The following is a 24,948-nucleotide window of genomic DNA, read 5'->3' as shown; positions in this document are numbered from 1 at the left end:
CCGAGGTCTTACCTGAAGTTTGAAAAAGAATAAATCACCTTTATTTATAAAAGTGAAAAGAGACGCCAGTAGCTATGGACTCAGTCCATCTACTTTCTCAGCATAACCCACGTATACATCTGGACATTGATTTGCTCCATCCACTTGCAAATGTCTCGGCAAAAGAAAGTCAGCAGGATTCAATCAAAACAATTTCATGGAGAACAATTTCTATAAGAACTATCTGATCTCTTCATAGAAGAAAGCAGAGCCTAATTTTTTATTTGTAGAGGAGGGGAGGCCTCTTCTACAGACCTAATCTGGTTTGCTTTATCATGACTTGAGATGCTGCCTTATGGAGGAAAGCACAGTCCAGTTTGGGGTGATGTTGAGCCTGCAGCCCTTGGGCTCCCCTGCGTCCTCAGGGCCAGCTAATAATGGACCGCCAAAGCTGCACGGGGCCTTGGATGTCGCGCAAATATTTCTGTTTTACAAATAAAGCAGCTGGGATCCACGGAGGGAAAGGGACCCCGTACTAAGGCAGTGGATCTGAAACCTGGCTGATCACTGCTCTTTCCTTTCATTTCATTCAGCAAATGCTTACTGCATGCTCTGTGTAGCACACTACTCTTAGTGTTGGGCATACGGTGGTGGTTGTGACAGCTGTGGTTCTTACCATTGTATATGCCCAGCACCAAGAACACTGCATAGTGATGGACAGGGGATGAGTGACCAGGGAAAAGTGGGGAGGTCTGGGAAAGAAAGGCTTGTGCTGAGATCTGAAGGAGCTGTCCATTCAGGCTGCTGAAACAGAATACCATAAACTGGGCAGTTGATAGACAATCGTAATTTATTTCTTACAGTTTTGGAGGCTGGGAAGTCCATGATCAAGGCAATAGCAGATTTCGTGTCTGGCAAGAGCCCACTTTCCGGTTCACAGGTGCCTGTCTTTTCACTGTGTCTTCACAAGGCAGAAGGGACCTGGGAGCTCCCGGGGACCTCTTTGATAAGGGCACGAATCTCATTCATGAGGGCTCCACCCTCATTACCTAATCACCCCCAAAAGCCCCACCTTTAAATACCATCACACTGGGGAATAGATTTCAACATACAAATTTTAGGGGTACATGACATTTAGTCTATAGGACTAGATGTGGGATGTTCAAAGGGATGGGTCAGGAACCGTTCCAGACAAAGGGAGTGGTGAGAACACAGGCTTTAAGATGGAAAAGAGCTTGGGATGTTTAAGAGGTAGCCCAGCACGGTGAGCATGGGGCAAGAGGAAAGAGCTATGGTTGGAGGTGTAGGACATGGCCAGGACATGTAAAGATTTATAGGTCATGGAAAGAGTATGGATTTTTTAAAAATTGTAACAGGCTATCAGCTCATCATCAAATTTAACTTTTTAAGAGGGCATTTTCTTTGTTGTTTTTATTGTTTTGATCTAGATTGTTGGGACTAGGCTTCCGATGAGTCAGATGGGAAGATGGACCGGCATGGTTACGGGCCAGTTCCTGGGGTTGCAAGTCAGCTCCTTCCACTGTATTAATGAATCTCTTGCCACCCTCTGGGCAAACACGAAACCCATTAGACAAGGTAAAATTGGCCAAATTTTAGCCACGCACACAAGTTTCACGTAAAAATACTATGTGATCATCTTTGAGCAGACCATAGCATAGGCTAGCTAAGTTTGGGGAAAACGAAACCACCAAGGTCTTCCATCCATGAAGTTGATGAATTTGACCCCTCCCCCTGGTCAGGCTGGTCACCCCAGTAGGGTAGACCCAACCACACTTACGCCACCCCCACACAGATGAAAATCTCTTCTGATTGCACCACAGGCTGATAACCCAGAGGGTAGCAAGCAGTGAGTCAGTGCCAACCTCACAGAAATGGGACAAATGAGGACTACATGGGATGGACCTGGAGCTGGTGGCCCCCAAATTGCCTTCGGTGACCTCGAAGGCTAGGAGCTAGCTGTTGTTGTGGCTTGGCTTTATGCTGTCAGCCTCTGCCACTGGGGGTAAGATGACATGAGGGTACAGAACAGGGTGAACACACACCTGGGGAAGGAAACCCATGACCTAAATGTTAACTGGCCACCAGCCATCAAAGTGTAGTAGAGATTTCAAAAGCATTCAAGGGCCTGGGCCTTCCCAGCGAGTGTTGAGGCTCACATTAGACAGCGCTTTCAACATCAGCACCGCGAGACCTGACTGGGAATGTCCGCCCTGCCTCCTCAATAGCTGTGCGAACTTAGATAAGTGCCTTGGCCTCTCTGGGTCTCATTTGGCTTCTCTGGGCAGTGGGAAAGGTGAACGGGACCTTGCCAACATCACAGGGTTGCGTTCCAAGTCCCAAAAGAAGTAATGTGTGTGAAAGGGATTTGGGAGGAATAGAGAGCCACATAAAATGTCTGATGAGGCTTTACAAGCTCTGGGAAGTGTGGGAAATCAGGAAGTTCATCAAAGAGTTGATATGGATGCTGAAAGGATCAAAAGGAGAACTTCAGAGGACAGGCTGTAGGAACTGAGATTTGTCCATGTTAAACAGGGGAGGTCGAGGGCCGTATCCAGCCTGGGACTGGTTCTTATTCAAAACATCATGACTAACTTCTTTCATGTTCCTGAAGAGAAAACAAAATAAAATGCATAAAAAAAACAAAAAAGGAGCATTTTCTATCTCTGAAGAACGAATGTCTTGCAAGCGTGTTAAATACCAGAATGTGTTACTAAAGCAAGGTTGGTATTTTTTCTCTAATGGCCTTACAGGAGATTTGTACCTGAGTGTGGGTGGCTTAAATGTGATTCTGGCTGAAGATAAGGGAAGACACTACACTACCTACAGAGCTTTTCTTTCTTTCTTTCTTTCTTTTTTTTTTTTTTTTTTTGTTCTTGGAATTAAAGACACAAGGATTTCCAGGCTGTAAGCTACATGAAGACAGGGAGTTTTGTTCACGGATGCATCCCAAGCACCCAGCACAGTACCTGGTGCATAGTAAGTACTTAATAAATCTTCACTGAATGGATTAACAGAACACCATGGCTTGTCCCAGCATTTGAAAGCAAGACCGGCCCATCCCTATGTATTCGCTGGCTCTCTGGTTCCCCTACCTAAGCAGCCCCAGCCCCAGCCGTGGTGGGCCAGCTTCCTGTCACAGCAACAGATTTCAGACGCCAGGGAATCTGCACAGAGTGGAGAGAGTCAATCCCGTTCAACTGGCACCACCAAGCCTTACTTGGTCACATTTCCACTTAAGTAGCTCTGTGGCTTGGGTTTTTGTGACTCAGTTTCTTCTCTGTAAAATGAAAAGAGTAGGGATATCTGCTTCATGGTGTGGTTGGTAGGCTAAGAGAAGGCAACATAGTCAGCAGAGTGCGTAGTACCCTTCATTGTGTATATTGGGCTTCAGGATATCATTTTCCATTGCTTTGGTTTGGAGCTGCTGTTATATGACAGAGCCTCGAGATGAGAAGTCTGAAGCACAGGAAAGGCAAGGAAAATAAGTCTTCTGTGAAGGCACCTTCCCCAGAGGATTTCTGAGTAACAGATGAAGGGGCTAAAATGGTCATTTTGGTCATGTCTTTGGTGTTTCTTGTTTCATAAAATCCAAACAATGAGAAGAAAGGATCTAAATTGTTCCGGTTTTCCTCTTTTTGAAGTTTCCATGGACTGTTGCCTAAATAATCATTTTTTAAAAAAGATTTTATTTATTTGAGAGAGAGAGCACGAGCAGGGGGAGCGGCAGAGGGAAAGGGAGAAGCAGACTCCCCGCTGAGGAGGGAGCCCAACTTACAACCTGACCTACGACTCACGAGGGGCTTTATCCCAGGACTCCAGGATCATGACCTGAGCCAAAGGCAGCCGCTCAACTGACGGAGCCACCCAGGTGCCCCTAACTAATCGTATTTTTAAAGAGCAAATGTTCTAATTCTAAGAGGCTGGGAGTTGCCAGGTTTCTGGGGAGGCTCTGATTATGTGCTTACAAGGCCATTGACTGAATTGTTCTGTTACCCACTGGTGATCACACTGTAACCACAATATTCTCTCAGGCACAACAGCCCTTGAGCAGAAACATACATTCTAGTTAATTATTAGGATAAAAGAAGTCGCGTAACCCCGTGTCTGGGCCTCTATTTAGCATCAGGGAGGCAGACCTGCCAAGGACGCATTCCAAAGGCCCCAAGCCTCTGGGGGACACGTTCCCCAATCCCATCTTCAGATGAAAGGGAATACACAGATCCGGACCACCTTCCAGTGTGCAGGAGGGAGGCAACAAACCTTTGAAGGGCCTCAGGATTGGCGAACCGGTGAGAAGTTCAATTCAATTGTTGATGCCTCGTCCCTGTCCTGGAATCATAGACGTCGCCTCCTCCTGTCCCACCCCAATCTACATTCAGCTCTATCACTAAAGGTCCAGCAACCTGCACAGTTGCTCTGGGAGACGACGATTGGGTTTGCAGTGCCTGTCCTGCTTTTCGGAACGTGTTCTTTCTCTCCCTTTGACTCACCACGATACTCTGGCCGAGGGCAGAGCCTGGGCAGCAGTGCCCAGGCCCATTGTAAAGATGAAGAACCTGAGGCTCCGAGAGGCGAAGTAGCTTGTCTAGTTACACAGGCTAGGGTAGGTCCCGGGAGCACCTGCGGACAGGCGATGGAGTCACACTGCTTGGGTTCATATCTTGGCATTTCCACTTAAGTAGCTCTGTGGCTTGGGTTTTTGTGACTCAGTTTCTTCATCTGTAAAATGAAAAGAGTAGTGATACCTGCTTCATGGTGTGGTTGGTAGGCTAAGAGATAAGGCAACATAGTCAGCAGAGTGCTTAGTACCCTTTAGTGCTTGGTCAATATTAACCATTATTATTATTAAGGATACTATTATTATGAGGAGATACCATGGAGCATGATTCCCAATCTAGTGCTTTTTCCACTACCCAGTGATGCACCCGGCAATGGTTCTGCCATTCTCACTCCCTCTAATCCTTTCCCTCTGCCCTCACCACCTTCCTCATTCAAGACGGTGAAAACTCAAACTCTTTGCAGACACTTTGGCCTTTCTGGTTGCTATTTAAAAGTCTGGGCAGGCATGAGGGCAGGGGGCGTGATGTCTCTACATCTTTGTGGCATATGGTTGAGAAGTATCATCATATATGGGGAAAGAATAGCCTATCTCCCAAGGCTGCCCCCCAAGGAGGCCCTGTTGCTTCCTCCCAGCAGCAACCACCAACCCAAGATAATGCCACCAGTCTGCAGCAGAGGTGGAACTGGAAAGGAGGATCTTGGGGCTCCTTACCCTGAATCCCTTCCACTCCCCAGCTGCATGCATTGCCCTGCATCTGTGACTAGTAGTCCTGCGGAGGGAAGAGTCAGGAAGGACGGAGGCTGGGCCTGCAAAGGGCTTCTGGGTCCATGTCTCCACAGTGGTCCCCACTCCCAGCTGCCACTGCCTCAGTGGTACTCACTGTGCTGGGAACAGATGATGGCAGCTTGGAACTTTCTGATTTAAGCTTTCCCCACAGGGCCTATCTGAAAAAAAAAAAAAAAAAAAAGCCCTTCAGAGGATGTTTTCTGGGGTCCCTGTCTTTGCTCTTAAGTCCAACATCTCCTGGAGAAATCATTAGACATACGGTGCCATGGGCTGGGGAGAATTAGTTAATTAGGAGCTCTCCGACAAGATAGCATATGCAAATCTCAGATGGGCCAGGCCTCATTCCTCTCACTGCTGGGATGACTCTATCAGAACTCCGCTTGCTGGAGAAAAGACAGGGCGCACACTTGGAGGCCCCTGCCTTCAGGGAACTGATGGAGTTGAAAGAGTAACAGCATAGAGACTACGTGAGAAAAAGCAGGAGGCAAGTCCTGTACCCGGGTTCCATGAAGGCCAGGAATGTCTCTCATGGAGGCCTGCCTGCGGATTTTGCAGGTCACTGGCTAACCCACCCTCCCTAAATTTTACATTTCTATCCCACACTTCTAAACCTCTGTGGAAAAACACCAGTATTATCATTATGCATTTTGATCTTCCTGGGGGAAGAAAGGTGTCATGTCAATTAGGTTATTATTATTATTATTATTATTTAGATTTTTATTTATTTGACAGAGAGAGATATAGCGAGAGAGGGAGCACAAGCAGGGGGAGTGGGAGAGGGAGAAGCAGGCTTCCCGCCAAGCAGGGAGCCCGACGTGGGGCTCGATCCCAAGACCCTGGGATCATGACCTGAGCCGAAGGCAGACGCTTAACAACTGAGCCACCCAGGTGCCCCTCAATTAGGTTATTATTAATGTGGAACTTGGCTTTCGAAGTTTAGATGACGTTTTCCACAAAGGCACAGCTTGTTATAAATTGTGTGCCAATAATCGCTGCTTTCTGAGTTAACTTTTCTCCTTACAGCCGAAACCTGAAAGTCCTCAGTAATACTATCATCATTATTCTTGGAAGCTGGAACTCTGAATTTGAGAATAAATATCACAAATGCTTCATACATTAGTATTGGACATATAGCTACTCTTTTTGCTTTTATCTGCTGCAGGTTGCTCTCTATCACATGACATGCTTCAGAGATGGGGGCTTTGGCAATTGAGAGAATAGGGTGGGTATTCTGGCTTGGCAACTTCCCAACTGTGTGAATTTGGGTAAGCTCTGTATCTTCCTGAGCCTTAGTTCCCTTGTCTGTGAAACGGGCAGAAATAGCCCAATTATGCAAGGTGGTTGTGAGGAATAAAGCAATGAACCTAGAAAACACAGTATACTATCTACCTACAAAGTAGATGTTCACTGATGGTAATAATTTAAAAACTAACAATTAGTGAATACTTACTATGTCCCAAATGGTATGCTATGTGCTTTTCATATATCATTATATTTAATCCCCAATATACCCTATGAGATATGTATAATCATCTTTTCCCTTTTCATAGATGAGTAAACTGAGGCACAGAGAAGTTATATAAGTTGCTTAAGAAAACACAGCCAGGCAGTGTCAGAATTAGGATTTAAATTTAGGTCCTAGGATTTGAATCCAGGCTGTCTGGGCCTCCAAAGCTCATAATCTTTTTTTTTTTTTTAAAGATTTTATTTATTTATTTGAGAAAGAGAATGAAATAGAGAGAACATGAGGGGGGGAGGGTCAGAGGGAGAAGCAGACTTCCCGCTGAGCAGGGAGCCCGACGCGGGACTCGATCCTGGGACTCCAGGACCATGACCCAAGCCGAAGGCAGTCGCCCAACCAACTGAGCCACCCAGGCACCCCCAAAGCTCATAATCTTAACCACAAGAATGGTGGCCATTCTTGTCAAGATTATTAAGTTGAAATATGAAGTGTTTTTTTTTTTTTTTTTCGTTTAAACGCTGCAAAATAACTATTCTGACAACAGATGCAGGGACTGGTCCCATCCCTTTCTCAACATAAAAACAAAGCTTATGTAGGAAGTCTGACACTACTTGGAAAAAGGAAAATTGTTTTCCATAACCTGGTAATATAAGGAGGCTAGAGATAAGTGTATGAAAAAAATCCAGGAATTCCCTAGTTATAGTGAACTTCATTTTTCATACATTTAAATGTATAAGCTGAAAGATTTAACCTTTAAAGGCATAAAAAGGGGTGATTTGGAATGGAAGTTTTACTTCACGCCTTTGTGACCAATCTGACAGACTATCACTTATTAACCTAGACCCCAGATTGATATGTACCTTGTCTTCAACAATTGTGATAAATGATGCACTGGTTTACTTTATATTTTTTGCCAGCAGTGGTAAAGTGATCAGTAGGTTTGACATGATGTGTTTATAACTAGAGATGCTGCACTTCTTCAGTTTATTCATTTTCAATGGGACAAAATTCACTTGGTCTGTCATTTCCTGATTGAGAAATAGACAACTAAGGAGTGTTATTTCATTAAGACTGTCACTGAAACACAATACTGATGTCAATAAGCATTTCTGTCTGTGTTCTCTCGTCTTGCTGAAATCTTGTTGGCATATTCTCATTCGTTTGCAGAAGTTGAGTGGTAAAAAATAAAACCTCAAATGTTAAAATTATAATGCCATTGTCATTAGCCAGAAAAGATAATAGAGAAAAAGGAAAGCCCTTGTAGAGGTTAAAATCTCTCGGGGGTTGGGGGAGTATGGTTTGGGGAGGGGCTTCCGAGGAGCCGGCTTGTATCTGCTAACCCTCAGCCCCAGTGTACTAGGTATGGAATTCGTCCTGGAGGTTTCCACCCACACTGGCCTTTCTTTATTCTACAAATACACTCTGCTTCCTCCCACCTTAGGGCCTTTCCACACGTGCTTTTTCTCCTGGGAATGCTCTCTCCACTGACCTTTCCTCAATCCTTGCTCATCCTTCAGATCTTGGCTTAGAGAAGCCTTCCTCAATGTTCTAGGCTCGATTGGGTCCTTTGTCCTTTTCGTCACTGGCGTCAAACACTGTCATTGTTTGTGGTTGTGTATCTGTGTGATTGACTGCAAGCTCCATGGGGGCAGGAACCAGGCCTGGTTTTAGGCACCACTGTATGCCCAGGGTTTGGCCTAGTGCTTGATACATAGTAGATGCTCAAGAAATATCTGTTGACTTGTGCTTGCTTTGGCAGCCCATATACTAAGAAATATCTGTTGACTTACTGATGGTTCACCCTTTAGGGTGAGCTGAGTACCCCCTGCTTAAGCCAATGCTGCTACTGCTACAAAATGAGATCACCGGGGTCTTACTTCCTCCTCACCAGGGGATTTGTGCCAACAAAACACGATTTCCATTGCAATGCTTCTCCCAGGCTTCCCAACAATGCTGAGTGGCATAATCTGTGCTTGGTTTATAGTCTCTGGGATTACCAGATGCCTAGTGAGATGCTGAATGCAAGGAATCGTTTATCAGTTTTCTCGGCACACAGGGGCGCCTTTAAGAAAGGCCTTGCTGGATGGCAGAGTTGGCAATCAGCCTGATTTTCACTGAGATGCACATGTCCTATGCCATTCGAGTTTGGATCCATAATCTCATGTGTGTCTGCAGTTACAAGCAATTCTTGTATCCCTTGACATCCCTTTAATTCCCACTCCGGTAGCTGGATTAGAATGGGAGTGAGTGAAAAGGATATTACAATAGGAATGGCCTCTAATGATGTTAAGAATATTTCTTAATAAATCAAAATGCAAATGTTAACACATTATTTGTGATATGCCTCATGGCTGATTGTGATTCTCAGTCCACACATCATGGGGAAAGAAGCTGGAAACCACTTACAGAGGGGACTCTGAGGACTAGCCAGAAGCCTCAGGCTGCCAACCTTGCTCTTCCCTTCCACCCAATGCCCCACTTGCAGGGGCAAGCCCACCAGATGCTCTTCTCCTTCCTTGCCCTTTTACTTTTGGGGTCTGGAATTCAGGACAAAGCACATCTGAATCTGGCATTAATAATCCTGACATATCTTGGAGTGCCCCATTTACTTGGGCATTTTGACAACTCTGTTTTAAAGAAAGACATCTATTTGTTTAGGGTATTTTTTTTCAGGTTTTTTGGGGGGTGATTTAAGAATCAATTTATTTGTAATTGGTTGGCTCTTTCAGTTTTTTGATCAGAAAAAGTTCAAGCGCCTAAAAGTAGAGGCGGTGGTCTATCTGCATACTAACTGCCACATTCCCCCTTCCTTGCTTCTCTCCTCCCCAGCACAGTAGGGGCTCTGTAAACACCTGCTGAGTTTTTCCGGTCTCTACCTCTTTCTTCCTCACTTACTCCCTCCAGGAAGCGTACTGTGTGCTTGACTTCTCCTATCCCAGGGCCTATTAGTATGCTGGCTTTGTGCCAACCTGCTTACTCCATCCACAACATAGGTCTAGAGAGCCCAAGAATTCAAATTCTGCCTTCACCCTGGGGAGGAGTGTGTGTCCACGACGGTCCTGCGGCCCTTGCCCTTTGAAAGCGCTGACCTCAGCTTTCCTCTCCTCAGAAATGTCAAAGAAAAGAGATGAAGCTGGTGAAGGTGACCTGTTTCTTCTCTAGTGGGCCGAACCAGGCTCTCAGTCCTCAAAGAGCTGTTCCCTTTCCGGAGCTGGGTTTTCCCGAGAGAAGGAGGTAGCGACCGGAGCACTGTACTTGGAGTCAGAAGATCCGGTTGCAAGTTTGAACACCACCACTTAGCTGCGTGACTTGAGGAGAGTCACTTGAGCTTTCTTACTACTTACCACGGAGTGGCTGGCTTGAAATGAGTGTGCCTAGCCTTCGTTCCATTAGCATTCTTCAAAAAAGAAGAAAAAGAAGAAGGTGGTTACAGGAAGTATCTACTGACCCGTTTCCAGCAGAGGTTGAGGGAGGGCCTCCCAGGACTGGCCCCAGGCGCCGTCCCGGGAGCCCGCGGAGCCTGGCGGCCGCTATTGATCACCCCTACCCCATTCCACCCCAGGCACACGGCGGGCTTGACACGGTGCAGCTCTTGAGGGAGTTGTGAGTTGTTAGAAAGCTCCGGATAATTCCTGTGGGTCAGTCACTCCCACTTACTCTAATGTGCCTGTTAGACGGGCCAGGCAAGCCCGCCTCTCCTCGGTGGGGCCCCCTTTCCGGTCTCACCCCCAAACTCAGCCTCCTCCTTCGGGAAGGGTAGCAGCCGAGGACCGCAAGTCTCCCCTATGCCAGGGCCGCCCCCAGCCTGCGTCCTGCCCTTTGCGCCCTTCGCAGCCGGCACGCGGGCATCCAGGAGCTCCCCCTCCGGGCCGCGCGGAGTGGCCGCCGGCGGGGTTGGCAGCAGAGCTCGCCGCGGGGCGGCCCCGAAGACTCGCCCGCCCATGTGCGTGGAGAGGAGCGAAGCTCTAGCAGTCGCCGCGCCCGCGCCTCCTGCGTGCGTGTGGGTGCCTCACCTCAGAGGCCGGCGGGGGCCGTAACCCGAGTCTCGCTGCCACTACCCACATTTGCATAATTTGTCCCCCCCCCCATTTCTTTCGGACTCAAGGCTGGAGATGCGAGTCGGGCTCCCCTCCGAGGCGTCGTCTTGCCGGTGGTCAGCGCGGGGACCGCGGGACCGGCCGGAGCGCAGGCGGAGCGGGCTGGCGCACGTGGTAAGAGCGCAGCTTTCTTTTCTTTTCCTTTTCCCTTTTTTTTTTTTTTTTTTACAAAATGGGACTTTGCACGTTTACGCCGAGGGTGGGGTATCTACAAGGGCGCTAAGGTCGCTGCGATCCTTCCTTTCCCTTTTATATTTATCTCCAATTGGAAAAAGAGCGCGCAGTGAGAGCGGTAAACTTTCCCAATTTTTTTCTGGGCATTTGAAGTCAGGAAGGTGGCCGGTCCCCCTTGAAGACGATTTCGCGGCGGGCAGGGGGAGACGCGACGCTTGGGCGGAGGAGCAGAAGCCGCTGCCGGCCTTCCCCGTGCCCGGTCTCCCCCGCGTGCGGGGCCGGGTGGGAGCGGGCTGGCTGCGGCGGCGGCCGCGGCCGCGGCAGGTGAGCGGCTGGAGAGCCGCCTGCAGCGCCGCGCTTCCTCCACGGCGTGGCGTCGTGGCTCTCGCCCGCCTGGGCCCCCACGAGGCTGGGGCCGTCCCGGGCCGGGGGCGGGAAAGGGCTTGGCCAGGCCCCAGAAGCTGCCCCCGCGCTTTATCCCAGGTCTTGGCGGCTTTGGGGCGGGACAGAGCCAGGCCGGTGGCGGCGCGCCGGCTTGGGCACCTGGGACCAGCCTCCCGCGGGGCCCGGACCAAGCCGGGAGCGCTCTGGCTGTGGGCGGGGAGGCGGGAGCGGTGCGTGCAGCGAGCCAGAACCCACCGCTTTCTGGACCTCGGAAAAGTTTTTAAAAATTGCTTTGGGAACTAAACAGAAAGGTTTCCATCCGGGATAGTTTTCTTGTTTTTTTTTTTACTCAAAAAGGGAAACGCGTGTGGGGTGATGGCGGCTCGAAATTGGCGTTAGCGACGCTGTTTGCTGTCACTCGGGACCTCCCTGGGCTCACCGAGGTGGCTCTTGGCGAGGCAAAGCAAGAAGATTCTTCCAAATGTGCGTGTTGTGGAGTAGGGCTCGGGGGAGGGCAGAGCGTAACCCCCCGACTGTAGGCTCTCAGGGGTTGGGGGCTGCCGGTACGGCGAGAGAAGGTGAGGAGGGGTGTCTTGGCAGAGCACCCTGTGCCGCAACCCCCGGTGCGCTCGGCGGGCTGGGCACTCTGTTGGCGAGGCGGGCGCCCCGGCGCGCTGTCAACAGGGAGGTGTGTAGCGTAAGGTGTGCGAGTGGGTGTGTGAAGAAGGCAGCGGGGGCGGGAGTGTGTGTAGCGGAAGTGGAGCGTGTGTGAGTGTAAGAGTGTGTGTGTGTGTGCGTGGCGGGGCAGGGTGAGTGTCCAAGCCTCCATCTGGACGCCCCCACACAGCCGACCGCCCAGACGCGCCGGGAAGGGCGCCCGCTCCGCGCAGCAGCTGAAGGGGGGCGGGGAGCGCGCGGGCAGAGGAAGGGGGGGTGTCTCCGGCTGAGGATTTCTCTCGAAGCTCGCCGCAGTTATTCTGCTCCTCCTAGGGTCTACCCCCCAGCCCCAAGATGCCCGAAATACTTAAACAAACAAACAACCCCAAACCTGTTCCGTTTTCACTCCTGTATAAATAGAACAGACTTTCCAAAAAAGCAATACCGCATTCACTCTTATCACCAGCCACTTCTTTCCACCAAGTAATTCAGAAAAAAACAGTCAGCTTCCGTGAATGCATGCAGCTTTTTTTTTTTTTCTTCGCTGCCTCCTTTTGCTTGCGGTTTTGAGCTGCCAAGAAAGTGAGTAGGGGTTTGACTGTAGTGTCTCGGCTCCGCTCGGTTTCTTTCCGAAGTTTAATTTTCCGGAATGGCTCCCAAACAAGGGCTGGGGAGGCGGAGCCGCCGGCACCGGATCTTCGCCTTTTTTGGAAAGTCCCGGAGAACCGGAATTCCTCCCCGCCTGGGGAGGCCTCGCCGCAGCTTGGACCCGCAAGCTCTTCCCCGGTGGCCTGAGCCGGACCCCCGGGCTCATCCGCTCCCCGCTGGGCCGTGCGCCCTGGACAGGGACTGGGGCTTGGGCTGCGCGCCCTAGACCCCCGTGATTCCCTGCTGTCTGAGAGCCGGGAGTCGCGAGCCCCGCGGAGCCCGCGCTGCCGAGCCCGTATGCAAATCGGCCATGTGACGGCAAGAAGCCGCCTGGCCCAGCCCTGTTCCTCAGTCCATATATGGGCAGCGACGTCACGGGCATTGAGGACCTGCCCATAAATACTTACAGCAACACTTTCCGTCTAACCGAGAGAGCAGCAATTGATTAATAGCTCGGCGAGGGGACACACTGACTGTTATAATAACACTACACCAGCAACTCCTGGCTTCCCAGCCGGAACACAGGAGAGAGTCAGTGGCAAATAGTCATTTTTCTGCTTTCTTAGAAAAAACAGCAACTTGTTTGCTAGTTTTATTTCTGTTGTTTTTTTGTTTTTGTTTTTTTTGTGTGTGGTTGCTTTTAAGCGTGGAGGGCAAAAGGAGATACCAACTTAGACTCAGTCCAATCCCTCTCCAAAACGGCTTCTCTGACGCTCCAGGTAGAGAGGGAGTTGGGTCTCCAGGTTGTGCGAGGAGCAAATGATGACCGCCAAGGCCGTAGACAAAATCCCAGTAACTCTCAGTGGTTTTGTGCACCAGCTGTCTGACAACATCTACCCGGTGGAGGACCTCGCCGCCACGTCGGTGACCATCTTCCCCAATGCCGAACTGGGAGGCCCCTTTGACCAGATGAACGGAGTGGCCGGAGGTAAGCCGCATATCCCCTTCGCGGGCCGGGACCCACGCGGCTCGAAGGTGGTGGGTGGGGTGGGGTGCGTTTGCAGGACTTTGGAGGAGAGGGTTGGGGCGCGAGGTGGACGGTGTTGACCGAACGGGGTGCAGGAGAAGCCCGCGGGAGCAAGGACCGGATCGCTGGAGCTGAGCGCGCGGGCAGATGCACCAGGTCGTCAGCGAGCCGGCGTGCTTGCGCCGCGGCGCGCCCAGCCCCCGGCGGGCGCAGGGATAAGAGTAGAAGAGGTGCCCCACCAGGCGTCGGGCTTGTGCCGGCTCGTGGGCCGGAGGTACCCAGGCCTCCCCTCTCCCGGGGCAGGGACAAAGTGACGAGAAAGTTCGGGGCTCCGGAGGAGAGCTGGAGAGCCGAGCGGCGGAAAAGCGCCAGAGGAAAGCGTCCGCCGCTCCCTCCCGGGCAGAGCCGACCCCGGGAAAAATCTCCGAGCGCGTTCCGGGAGCGGCCAGAAGGAGCGCCCCCACCTGCGCGCCGCCCATGAAGTTGAGGGGGTTGGCGAGGCGGGAAGAAGGAGGAGGAGGAGGGCGGGCAACGCGGGAAGCGGTCCCCTGGCTGCCGAAGGAGGCCCGCGGGGGCACCCGCGCCGCTGGTTTCCTTGGCGATGCAGTGGAAAGTGGTCCCCCGCGGCCCCCGCTCCTTCCTCGAAGCTCCGCCACTGGCCTTGGGCTGGGGCGTGCGGGTGTTGGACAAGGCTGAGAAGGTTGGGAAAGGGAAGAAACCTATAGATTCCTTCCACTGCAGCGCCCCATACCCCTCCAGCAGCCGTCAGCTGTAGCGCAGCTTGGAGAGGGAGGGAGGGAGGGAGGGAAGGAAGGCACCGCGGATGGGTAGCAGCCAGGAAATCACTGATCTCCTCCTCAGGCTCCCCTCTCTCGGGCGGCACTGGCTGGGATCAGTCTCCTGGTTAGTGTCTGTTAGCCCCAGCCGTGGGACCCCCAGACAAAGGAGAGGGAGAGAAGTTCCAGGCAGATGGGGAATTTTTTAAATATTGTTGTTGCTATTATTGGGTGTTTTTATTGGGGACAAGAGCCACAGATGGCTGTGTGTGGGGGTTGGGAGTAGCTCATCCTGCTTTCCTGGAGGTAGTTTGAGTCCCAGACTGTCACTGGCTGCCAGTGGGATCCTGGGCTGCCCTCTTCTTACTGTCTCTGGGCTGCAATTTTCCCACCTGTTGGACTCTGCCCCAGCTCTACTGTGCTAGGATCTTGGGATTTGGGAATGGACCCATGTTTAGAGGGGATGACAAGGGATACTTGGCTGCATTTTCATTGCTCCACCTCCATTCTTTCTATTCCCTCCCCAGATGGCATGATCAACATTGACATGACTGGAGAGAAGAGGTCCTTGGATCTCCCATATCCCAGCAGCTTTGCTCCCGTCTCCACACCTAGAAACCAGACCTTCACGTACATGGGCAAGTTCTCCATTGACCCCCAGTACCCTGGTGCCGGCTGCTACCCAGAAGGCATCATCAATATTGTGAGTGCAGGCATCCTGCAGGGGGTTACCTCCCCAGCTTCGACCACAGCCTCGTCCAGCGTCACCTCTGCCTCCCCCAACCCACTGGCCACAGGACCCCTGGGTGTGTGCACCATGTCTCAGACCCAGCCTGACCTGGACCACCTCTACTCTCCACCGCCACCGCCTCCTTATTCTGGCTGTGCAGGAGACATCTACCAGGATCCCTCGGCATTCCTGTCAGCAGCCACCACCTCCACCTCCTCCTCTCTGGCCTACCCACCACCTCCTTCCTACCCCTCCCCTAAGCCAGCCACGGACCCCGGTCTCTTTCCCATGATCCCAGACTATCCTGGATTCTTCCCATCACAGTGCCAGAGAGACCTACATGGTACAGCTGGCCCAGACCGCAAACCCTTCCCCTGCCCTCTGGACTCCTTGCGAGTCCCTCCTCCACTCACTCCACTCTCCACCATCCGCAACTTTACCCTGGGGGGCCCCAGTGTTGCGGCCACAGGGCCAGGGGCCAATGGAGGCAGTGAGGGACCCAGGCTGGCTGGTAGCAGCTCAGCCGCTGCCGCTGCCGCCTATAACCCACACCACCTGCCACTGCGGCCCATTCTGCGGCCTCGCAAGTACCCCAACAGGCCCAGCAAGACCCCAGTGCATGAGAGGCCCTACCCGTGCCCAGCAGAAGGCTGTGACCGACGCTTCTCCCGCTCGGACGAGCTGACCCGGCACATCCGAATCCACACGGGACACAAGCCCTTCCAGTGTCGGATTTGCATGCGTAACTTCAGCCGCAGTGACCACCTCACTACCCACATCCGCACCCACACTGGCGAGAAGCCCTTTGCCTGTGACTACTGCGGCCGCAAGTTTGCCCGGAGTGATGAGAGGAAGCGCCACACCAAGATCCACCTGAGACAGAAGGAGCGCAAAAGCAGCGCCCCCTCCTCATCCGGGCCTGGGGCCTCCTCGGCCTCATGCCCTGGAGGCTCTCAGGCTGGGGGGCCCATGTGCGGCAGCAACAGCAGCGCTATCGGTGGAGGGTCCCTTGCCCCTTGCTCCTCTCGGACCCGGACACCTTGAGATGAGCCTCAGGCTGACACACCAGCTCCTTGAGGCCCCGGAGGCCCTTCGTCCACTGGTCCACTCGAGCTGCACAACAAACACTACCACCCTTTCCTGCCCCTCTCTCCCTTCCTTGGGCAAAGGGCCTTGGTGGAGCCCAGCACTGTCCCCTTTACACTTAGAAGCAGGTCCTCCCCAAAACTTAGCCCACTGTAGTCTCTCTTAGGTGAGTTGACTATCATCACCCCAACGTAATGGGGAGGCTCAGAAAGGGGTTGGGAGGGGTCCCCTGGCCTGGAGGGCTGAGGCCTGACCCTGCTTTAAAGGGTTGTTTGACTAGGTTTTGCTTTCCCCTCTCTCGTATTTTGTCCCATTACAGGATTTTGACTCTGGATGTCAGAGTTGATTTGAGACTTTTTCTACAGTAGGTTGGGAGATGCTGATCCCTTCAGGTGGGGGCAGCAGAAAGAAGCAAAGCTGATGTGCACTTTATGGCTTGGGACTCATTTGGGGATGCTGTACAGTGAATGAAGCATGGCCTTTATGCTGCATTCTGTGGCCCTAGAACAGTGAATCAAAGCTCATCTAGTCGTTCTAACCCTTTAAGCAATATGTATTATAAACTCAAAGAACGGAAGTGCAATGTGATGGGAGGGACTTAGCAATATCTGCTCCTTTTTGAGTTGTTTGAGAAACGTAAAGACTATTTTTTCAGTGTATATCCACTCAGATTTTGTGTATTTTTTGATGTGCACTGTTCTCCAAGTTCTGAACCTTTGGGAAAAAAAGTAAAGCATTTATGATCTCTTGAAATGAGTCAGAAGTTAACTTATTTAAAGGGGGATGTACATATATTCTCTGAAACTAGGATGCATGCAGTTGTGTCAGAAGTGTCCTTGGTGCCTTGTGTGATGTAGACAATGTTACAGGGTCTGCATGTAAATGGGTTGCCTTACTATGGAAAAAAAAATCACTCCCTGGGTTTAGTATGGCTGTATATTTCTGCCTATTAATATTTGGATTTTTTTTTTTTAGAAAGTATATTTTTGTATGCTCTGTTTTGTGACTTAAGTGTTACCTTTGTAGTCGAATTGCAGATAAGAATGTAAATAATATTACTGGAGCTGACTTGTTTGGTTATTAGCTCTTAATAGTTGTGGAAATATAAATGATTTATTCTAATGCAAAACCACTAACTGAAGTTCAGATAATGGATGGTTTATGACTATAGTGTAAATAAATACTTTTCAACAATATTTTTGCTGCAGAAATCATTTATGAAAGATTTCCTGGGCGGGAATTCAATGGTTATCCAGTGGGTTTTAGTGCTTTGACCAAGCCAGGATCTCTGCTTGCCTTTCAACACCAGCCCGCCCGGTCACCCCCAAAGCAATCTCCATTCATAATCAAACACTAGTGTTCCGGGGATTTCCCCCATGCATTAGTGTAAAAGTGGGGAGGCGTTGTTTTGACTCATTGTTCCGTCCTCTATAACAGCCTATAGCTTCTCTTGGCTCCTGAGTGGGCTCCGGAAAATAAATACTTACAAACAAGTGCCCACTCGGAGACTACACATTTGTGGCTGCTTTCAGAACCCTGACCAAGGCCAGGAACTCAGACGAGATGTGGCTTTGTGGAAAGTGTGGTGGCGTGGTCAAGCTGGAAATGACTTTTAGGTTCCAGGATTAGTCTCAGGACCACAGAAAACTTTTTGAAAAATGCTATCGCCTCTTCAGATCAAAAATGCACTCAGACACTGCTGAAGACAGCATTAATGGGTTGCCAAAGGAATTACCCCAGGACTCATTTCTCTCTCGTCTTCTCTCCCTGATTACCCGTTTTTGGAAGGATCACTAATCTGCCATAGGTTTGGTGGGTCAAGGGACGATCCAAATACCCAGCTCATTAGATAAGATGGGTGTACAGCAGCCGAAGAAAATCTCAAAGAAAGACACCCTTTCTTTAATAGGCAAATTGAATAGGCATATACGGGCCTCCATGGTACTGGATAATGGTTTGCAAAAGAATACACTATAGGGTTCATTTTACCGCAAGCCCTTTGTTGTGATTTTAAAATATAACCCCAACAATTTATCTACCTGTCATACGAAGTAAATGGGTTGGGTCTCTGTGAAGTTATCTGTACTCTAAAATTGGGCCTCAGGATCATTTAAGTTCACCCACGGCTTCTGGATCCTCACACAAGCGTAACCTGTTGGAATACTCACTGTTCAGCTCTATCCTCTGAAAACGGTCATGTTTGTCCTTTGCCACTGTCAGCCGCCTTCATACATGGTGGATACTCAAAGGCCTTTATTTTAGAACAGCAGACGGCAACAGCTACTCTTTGTCCTTCCAAGCACTGGAATTTTGAGATCTAACTTGTGGAGGTAATTAATCCTTTTATTTCCTCTCTTTCCCTATTTCAAAGATACAGAATACCTCTTTCTGTAACTGCGAAATAGAAATTTCTAAACTTCAGTGCCAGATCGTTCTAGTGACTGGTGTTATTCTATTAGATGCATATTTCCTAATTTGTCAGCATATTATCATCCTTGCTTGGCTAATTTTGTTAAAATATGTATAAAACAACGCCACATTTTGATAACTGTGTTTTTAATGAATACTCCCCTCCTATCAAAATTTCATTAGATTAAAATATAGTACACCTAAGTTTTAGAAGATCTAGAATTGTCTTGCCACTTTAAATTTCAGAACACCTTTAATCAAGATAATGTAAACAACTGTTTATAAAGCAGGACTAAAAAAGTAAAGAAGTCATTTTTAAAAGAGTAAGATTAAATATTTTGATGGTAGTCAAATTGGTTACATAACCACCTTGCTGTGGGCTCGAAGTGGCATAACATACCATAAGGAACACATCTTGGTGCTTTTTCACAACTTGGTGACTTTTACTTGATTTTAACATGTTAGATCCATCTTTAATCAGATTTTACTCTCAGTTGAAACATTCAGGGTACTGTCATGCAAGTGCCTCATTTTTTACTTTGCTCAAGAAATAAAGCATACAAAGCTAAGTCTGCTCCTTCTTACATTCAGTATGCCTTATTGAATAGTATTTCTGATGGTACAGCTGTTACTGGGGATTATTAAAAATAAACTTCTGGGGTCACCTGTGGCTCAGTTGGTTAAGCATCTGCCTTTGGCTCAACTCATGATCCTGCGCCCCAGCACTGAGCCCAACATCAGGCTCCCTGCTGAGCAGGGAGTCTGCTTCTCCCTCTGCCCCTCACCCCGCTCATGCTCAATCTCTCTCTCAAATAAATAAATAAAATCTTAAAAAAAAAAAAAAAACTTCTGGAGAGTTAATTGCCTAGAGATCATAATGCATTTGCTATGGTTCACTGCATATTATAAAAAGGTCTATTAAACCTAAATAAGGTCTTCAATTATTCATAAATCAGTGTATTTAAATACCAACTGCTAATGAAATTAAGCCAAACTGTTTGATATATATTAAAAGTGGCTGTAGTGATATTTTAACTGTTATATATATATATATATGGGAATGAATGGTCAGCATCATCAAGTACTTAAGATGCTGCCATTCCAAACTGCAATTAAACTTCACAGAAAAAGTAAAGATAAGAAATAAAGTCCAAAGATTCTTTCCTTCATGTATAAAAGTATGTTTGTTTTCTTGCACTAGTTTATTTTCCTTAGCTTAAATATAAAAGGAACTATTTTCTGTTGTAGCAAAGTAACATGATTAGACAGTTTCAGATGTGTTTTCAATCAGATTGTTTCAAAGCTCACTCTCAAGGAAATAGACTAAGTTTATATTATTACTTGGGCTTTAGAATCTGCAGAAAGCCACCGGCTTTCAATACAACATAATCCTACTGTATAGACTAAATCTTTAATAGTAATTAAAATGTAGACATCATAGTATTTTTCTTCTCTATTTTGCAATAATCAGAAAAGATTTACCTCTAAACAATTTCAAACATGCCTTTATTTTCCATAAGTACACTGATTTTAATCCAGAAATGTAAACATCTCTGGATCTAAAAATTCAGCATGTATATGGGGCTTAACAAACGATTTCCTTGACAGTAGATGCTTCATTACACTGAAATGATCAGTGGCTGGCTTGTTTGTAATCTGGAGTTCAGAATTCAGACTAGGAGGGTTACAGGAGTGGCACTGCCCTCAGGTTCGAGTTGAATAGTAATGGGCTGAACCCTGAATTAAAGACATACTGCTTTGCTGAGCAGCAGAGCTAGGGCACAAGACAGCCACTGGGATTAGATGAGCAGTAAGAGTCTTCCTGAGATGCCAAGGCTGAGGCACCTACAAGGGGACAATGCAAAAGGAGGAATAAAAGGTATGGATTTCGGAAGAATTTAAGGTCAATTAGTCTTAAAAGTTCAGAGAACCCACTCCTGTTGACAACTATTTCTTTAAAACGGGCCCAAGATGTTCATTAATAAACAGCAGTTAGTGTAAACTCAACCCATGCAAATCAAGCTTTGTAAAAAGTCAATTGTCATAAAGTAGTAGGTAGATGCACCATATTCCCCAATAATATAACTGGCTTTTGATATCACCAGAGAATAAAAAAGCTTTAGAAGTATTGAGATTGACATCTCACTCATGAGAGGCAATTATTGCATGTTATTCCACAGAAAAGTGATTAGTGTCATTGTGCTCATTAGTCTGTGTGGAGGAAGACAAATTTTTCCTACAGCTGTTATATAGTCTATATTGCAGGAATATATGGAATATATGGAAATACAACAGCAGCACATCCAGTCAGTCATGACCAACAGTTATGCAGAGAGGTGACAGCTTTGCTGCACCACATTTTGTACTTGTATTAAGAATATTCTTTCCTTAGTGGCTCACTGACACAATTTGTTTTCACCATTAATTTCCTCAGAATTTATTAGTGAACCAAAAGTCTCACCGTTCTTATTGAACTAAATTAGAGAGATATCATATTGCTATTTTGGCCTGCAACCATTTCAGTTAATCTTTTGAAAAGCACCTTAGTTTTTTTTTTCATTCAACTTGTTTGTACTTGAGAACTTTAAAGTTTGGAAAAACAATTCCTCCTTTATTACTGTCCTACTGCCAGAATGAGTTTTTGTCGGTTTAATATAGGCCAGGTTGTATTACAGCATATATATCATTATAAACAATATAAGTTAATCATCTTTTGGCTATAATTCAGAACAGGTAGGTATGTGGTAACCATTCACATTCATTACTGTGCTATTAAAAACCCCATTTTGTGAACATTTTTCTAAGAAAATCATCATTTGCATATCTAGGATTATTTTTAAACTGAATGGCATTAAGAACTGCTTTAAGCTGTCCCCAAGGCATATTAAACTATACCAGAATGTGAAGCTACCATAAAACAATGTTAGCAACCCTGGAAGAAATGCTTGGCATTATGCCTGTCTCAGGTTTTACAACAGAGTGGCATTTCGCACTGAATAAGCATCTTTTTTAAAACCATCAAGAATTTGCTTTTTTATTCTATTTAAAAAATTGGGAACAAATATTCCTTCACTCTGCGCCATAGTAACCCACTGTGCGCAAAGAGGCAAAGGCACATACTGTTTCTCTACAGGGTCAACACTTTCCGCCAATAGCAAATCTCCCTTTATTACAGACCTTAGAACTGGATTGCCATTTGGGCAAGTCAATCAAGAGGGCTTAGACAACAGCTGGGCAGATTTTAACGTGTTTATTTCTACAGTTTGTTTTTATTAAAAGTGTTGTGAAAAAGGAATCCTATAAATAGTAAAAAGAGGGAAATAATAGTGCTCCATAGCCTGAAGCAAATGGTGTAAATACATTTGTAAACAAGGTAAAAGTTGCTGAGCTTACTAAAAGGACAAAAATTAAACTAGTTACAGATAGCACAATTGTTTAAGAGGTTAGGAAGTGTTTTGTCCCAAGTTTTGGTGCTCTAAAATGGCCAGCAGTATAGTAATTCTCTATTCTGTAGCCTTGATCATCTGTGCTTTCTCTCTTCCTATAGAAAACCACACTGGATGAAACAAGCACTGGCTCTCTACTGTTTTGAAGAGTTTTGAGAACACTGCCACCAAAACAACACAGCTGGAACCACCGGCCTTCTGGAACATTAGAGCTCCTGAGAGAATTTGAAACAGTCATCAACATTTTTCTCTTTTTTGCAGGAAAATACTGGAAGTAAATAGGGGCATGGAATGCAACAGCTGGCTAGGAGTGTTTTACATTCAGTTGTTTGGAAGCATACCGATTCAGCTCCTTTGAATCTTCTCCTTAGAAAACACAGAATTACCCTATCACCTCTTAAAGCACACTAAGACCAAAAAAAAAAAAAAGGTCATTTAAGGATAATATAGTTTTTGCATTAAAGGTCAATCTGCAACAAGAAACCTGTTCAACTCACAGATCTGGAGACTCATGGGGAAGATAAGCTGTAAGTGACCATTTGTCACTGAGATATGCAGGTGCTGAATTTCTTAGTAGATGCTGCCAGAGTAAACCAGATGTGGCTACTGGGCAGGGGGAGGAAAGAAATTAAATCTTGTCCTCTACATGCATAGTTGTTTTGGGGGTGATGCCCCAACTCTGGAAAAAAGATCTAATTTCCACAACGAATTAATTAGGCAGGACAACTCACTTTAAATAGTAGCTCATCTTTTTAAGCCTAGTTTTTACCAATGACTTGAACTAAAAACAATTCAAACCACTGGGTCATGCAGTCAATAAGTTAAAACTATAACAATAAGTAAAAGGGCATAAGATGTGAGTGGAAAACAAACCCTATTTACCCGGGGAAGGGGGGTGGGGGCATTTCGTGTATTTTGTGTAGGATAAGGAACAGAGAAAAGATATTTTCATTATGGCTTTAGGATGGAAGCGCTTCAGATAGTCCCCTACCCTCCTTCCCCCAAATCAAAACCCCGGTGGCAGTGACAGAGCCAGGAAACAACCTAGCCTACCCGCCTTCCCCACCCCCTAACCGGGCCCCGTGGCTGCACTCCAGTCGCCCGTGCTTCCCACGGCTCCAGAGGAAGCGGCTACAGCCCATTCCAGTAGATCCAACGCCCAGGCCTGGGGGTAGGGAGAGAGCCCTTATGGTGGGTCGCGGGCAGCAAGGCCCAGATGTGAATAGGGCACGTCTTCAGCCCACAGCAACTAGGCGCCAGCGGCTTCAAGGGAAGACTTTGGGACCTGGATAGGGCTCCCCCTCGCACCAGAAGTCATCGGCTTGCGGGGTCTCCAGGAGCCACACCTCTCGGGGCAGGTCACCGGCCGAGCCAGAGGCCTCCTTGTCCCTGACGGCCTCCAGCACCCGGTAATAATGGCAGTCTCGGCCATTGTCGGGGTCATAGGGCGGGGCCAGAATGTCCAGGAAGGCGGCGGGTCCGTCCACAGCGTCGATCTGGTGCAGGTTGTCCTGGTGCGGAGTGAGGACGCAGGGGCCGCTGGCCTCGGTGTACTCGGCCCGCGAACGCAGCACGCCCGGCCGCACGGCGTCCCGCTCCTGGGCCTGCAGCGGTGGCTCGAACTGCTGCTCTGGCGGCGGGGTCCGCGGTTGTTGCCCGCCGCCCGCCTCCAGTTTGTCCATGCAGCTAATGCGCACGGTGCCATAGAGCACCTTGAGCATGCCGTGCATGCCCGGGTGGTCGTGCAATGGGATGGACGTGCCGCTCTTGAGCAGGAACACGCCGAGGCTGAAGCCGTCGGTTTCGTAGATGTGCATGTAGGTGACCGGCGGCAGGTTGGGTGGCAATGGCTGCAGCGTGGCCTTACGCGGGGCGATGTTCAGGTCCTCCGCGCGGACTTGGGTCAGCAGGTTCTTCAACTTGCTCAGGTTCTCCGGGAAGCCATGCGGCATCGAGGCCTCGGGGCCCGGCGCCGCGCCGAGGTCGGAAGCGCTGCGGCCGCCCCCGCTGCCCCGGAAGGTGAGGCACGCCTGGCGGGCGATCCGTTGGATCAGGGAGGCCATGTTGTCTCGGGGCATGCTCGGCTGTTCCTCCGCGTGCCGAGGCCGGCCCCCGCCGCCCCCTGCTTTCCTCCGCGCCTTGCGGTCTCCGGCGGCCGCCAGGGCTGCCCGCAGCCCGGGGCGAAGCTAGAGGCCCCGCAAGTACCGGTCTTTCGGGCGCGCGGCACCGCCGCGGCCAACCTCAGCAGCCTCACGCCCGCAACAGCCCGGCGCACCCGCCCCGCGCCTCCGGCGAGCGCGCACGCGCACGACCCACACGCCGCACTCACGCCCGGGGAGCAGGTACTGGCCGTGCGGACCGTGGAAGGCTTTGCATTACGCCCGACGTTCCATTCAAGTGGCCCACACCTACGACGGTGGCCGGGCGCTCTGGCCGTCTTACAGAGCATGCTGGGACTTGTAGTCCGAGATTACGGGTGAGGTCTGAGTTTCCTTTGTCAGCTGGAAAAGGAAGGATTGGATTTGTTTCTTACAAAGCGCCCTTCTTTACGGTTCCAAGGTGGTTGCTTGTTTGAAAAAGGTGAATTGGGGCACAAGAGAAATAGCCAGTTGACTACAACTCCCGGCACCCCCAGTAAGCTGGAATGACGCACTTCCGGCAGCTGGCCTGTGGCGCGGTGGAGTCTTGGCCACCGCCTGGAACAGGGCAAGAGGGTCGTTAACCTTCTGGCGCCGCTCGGTCCTGTTCCGCCCAACAGGGTCGCT

At 49.0% G+C, this 24,948-nt stretch overlaps 2 protein-coding genes across 3 annotated transcripts; one reads left to right on the top strand and one right to left on the bottom strand.

Annotated features, from left to right (window-relative positions):
• The first annotated feature begins 13,146 nt into the window (after positions 1–13,146).
• Positions 13,147–17,524, top strand: LOC118020097 (E3 SUMO-protein ligase EGR2). 2 transcript variants are annotated; one of them, XM_035019991.1, is made up of 3 exons: positions 13,147–13,488; positions 13,589–13,697; positions 15,040–17,524. In XM_035019991.1, exons 2-3 carry the CDS (start codon positions 13,679–13,681, stop codon positions 16,284–16,286), a joined length of 1,266 nt encoding a protein of 421 aa, XP_034875882.1. In that variant the 5' UTR covers positions 13,147–13,488; positions 13,589–13,678; the 3' UTR covers positions 16,287–17,524. The 2 variants fall into 2 exon arrangements, with proteins under 2 accessions (XP_034875882.1, XP_034875873.1); XM_035019982.1 differs by having other exon boundaries at positions 13,147–13,697.
• Positions 17,525–21,971: 4,447 nt separating this feature from the next.
• Positions 21,972–24,590, bottom strand: LOC118020090 (2-aminoethanethiol dioxygenase). Its single transcript, XM_035019969.1, has one exon. The coding sequence runs from the start codon at positions 24,259–24,261 to the stop codon at positions 23,449–23,451; it is 813 nt and encodes a 270-aa protein (XP_034875860.1). The 5' UTR covers positions 24,262–24,590; the 3' UTR covers positions 21,972–23,448.
• Between the last annotated feature and the right edge of the window lie 358 nt (positions 24,591–24,948).

This window comes from Mirounga leonina, unplaced genomic scaffold, assembly GCF_011800145.1.
Source record: "Mirounga leonina isolate KUSES-001 unplaced genomic scaffold, KU_Mleo_1.0 Mir_109, whole genome shotgun sequence".
NCBI classification, from domain to species: Eukaryota; Metazoa; Chordata; class Mammalia; order Carnivora; family Phocidae; genus Mirounga; species Mirounga leonina.
Note: the sequence above shows the minus strand (reverse complement) of the source record. Positions and strands in the feature narration are given on the sequence as shown.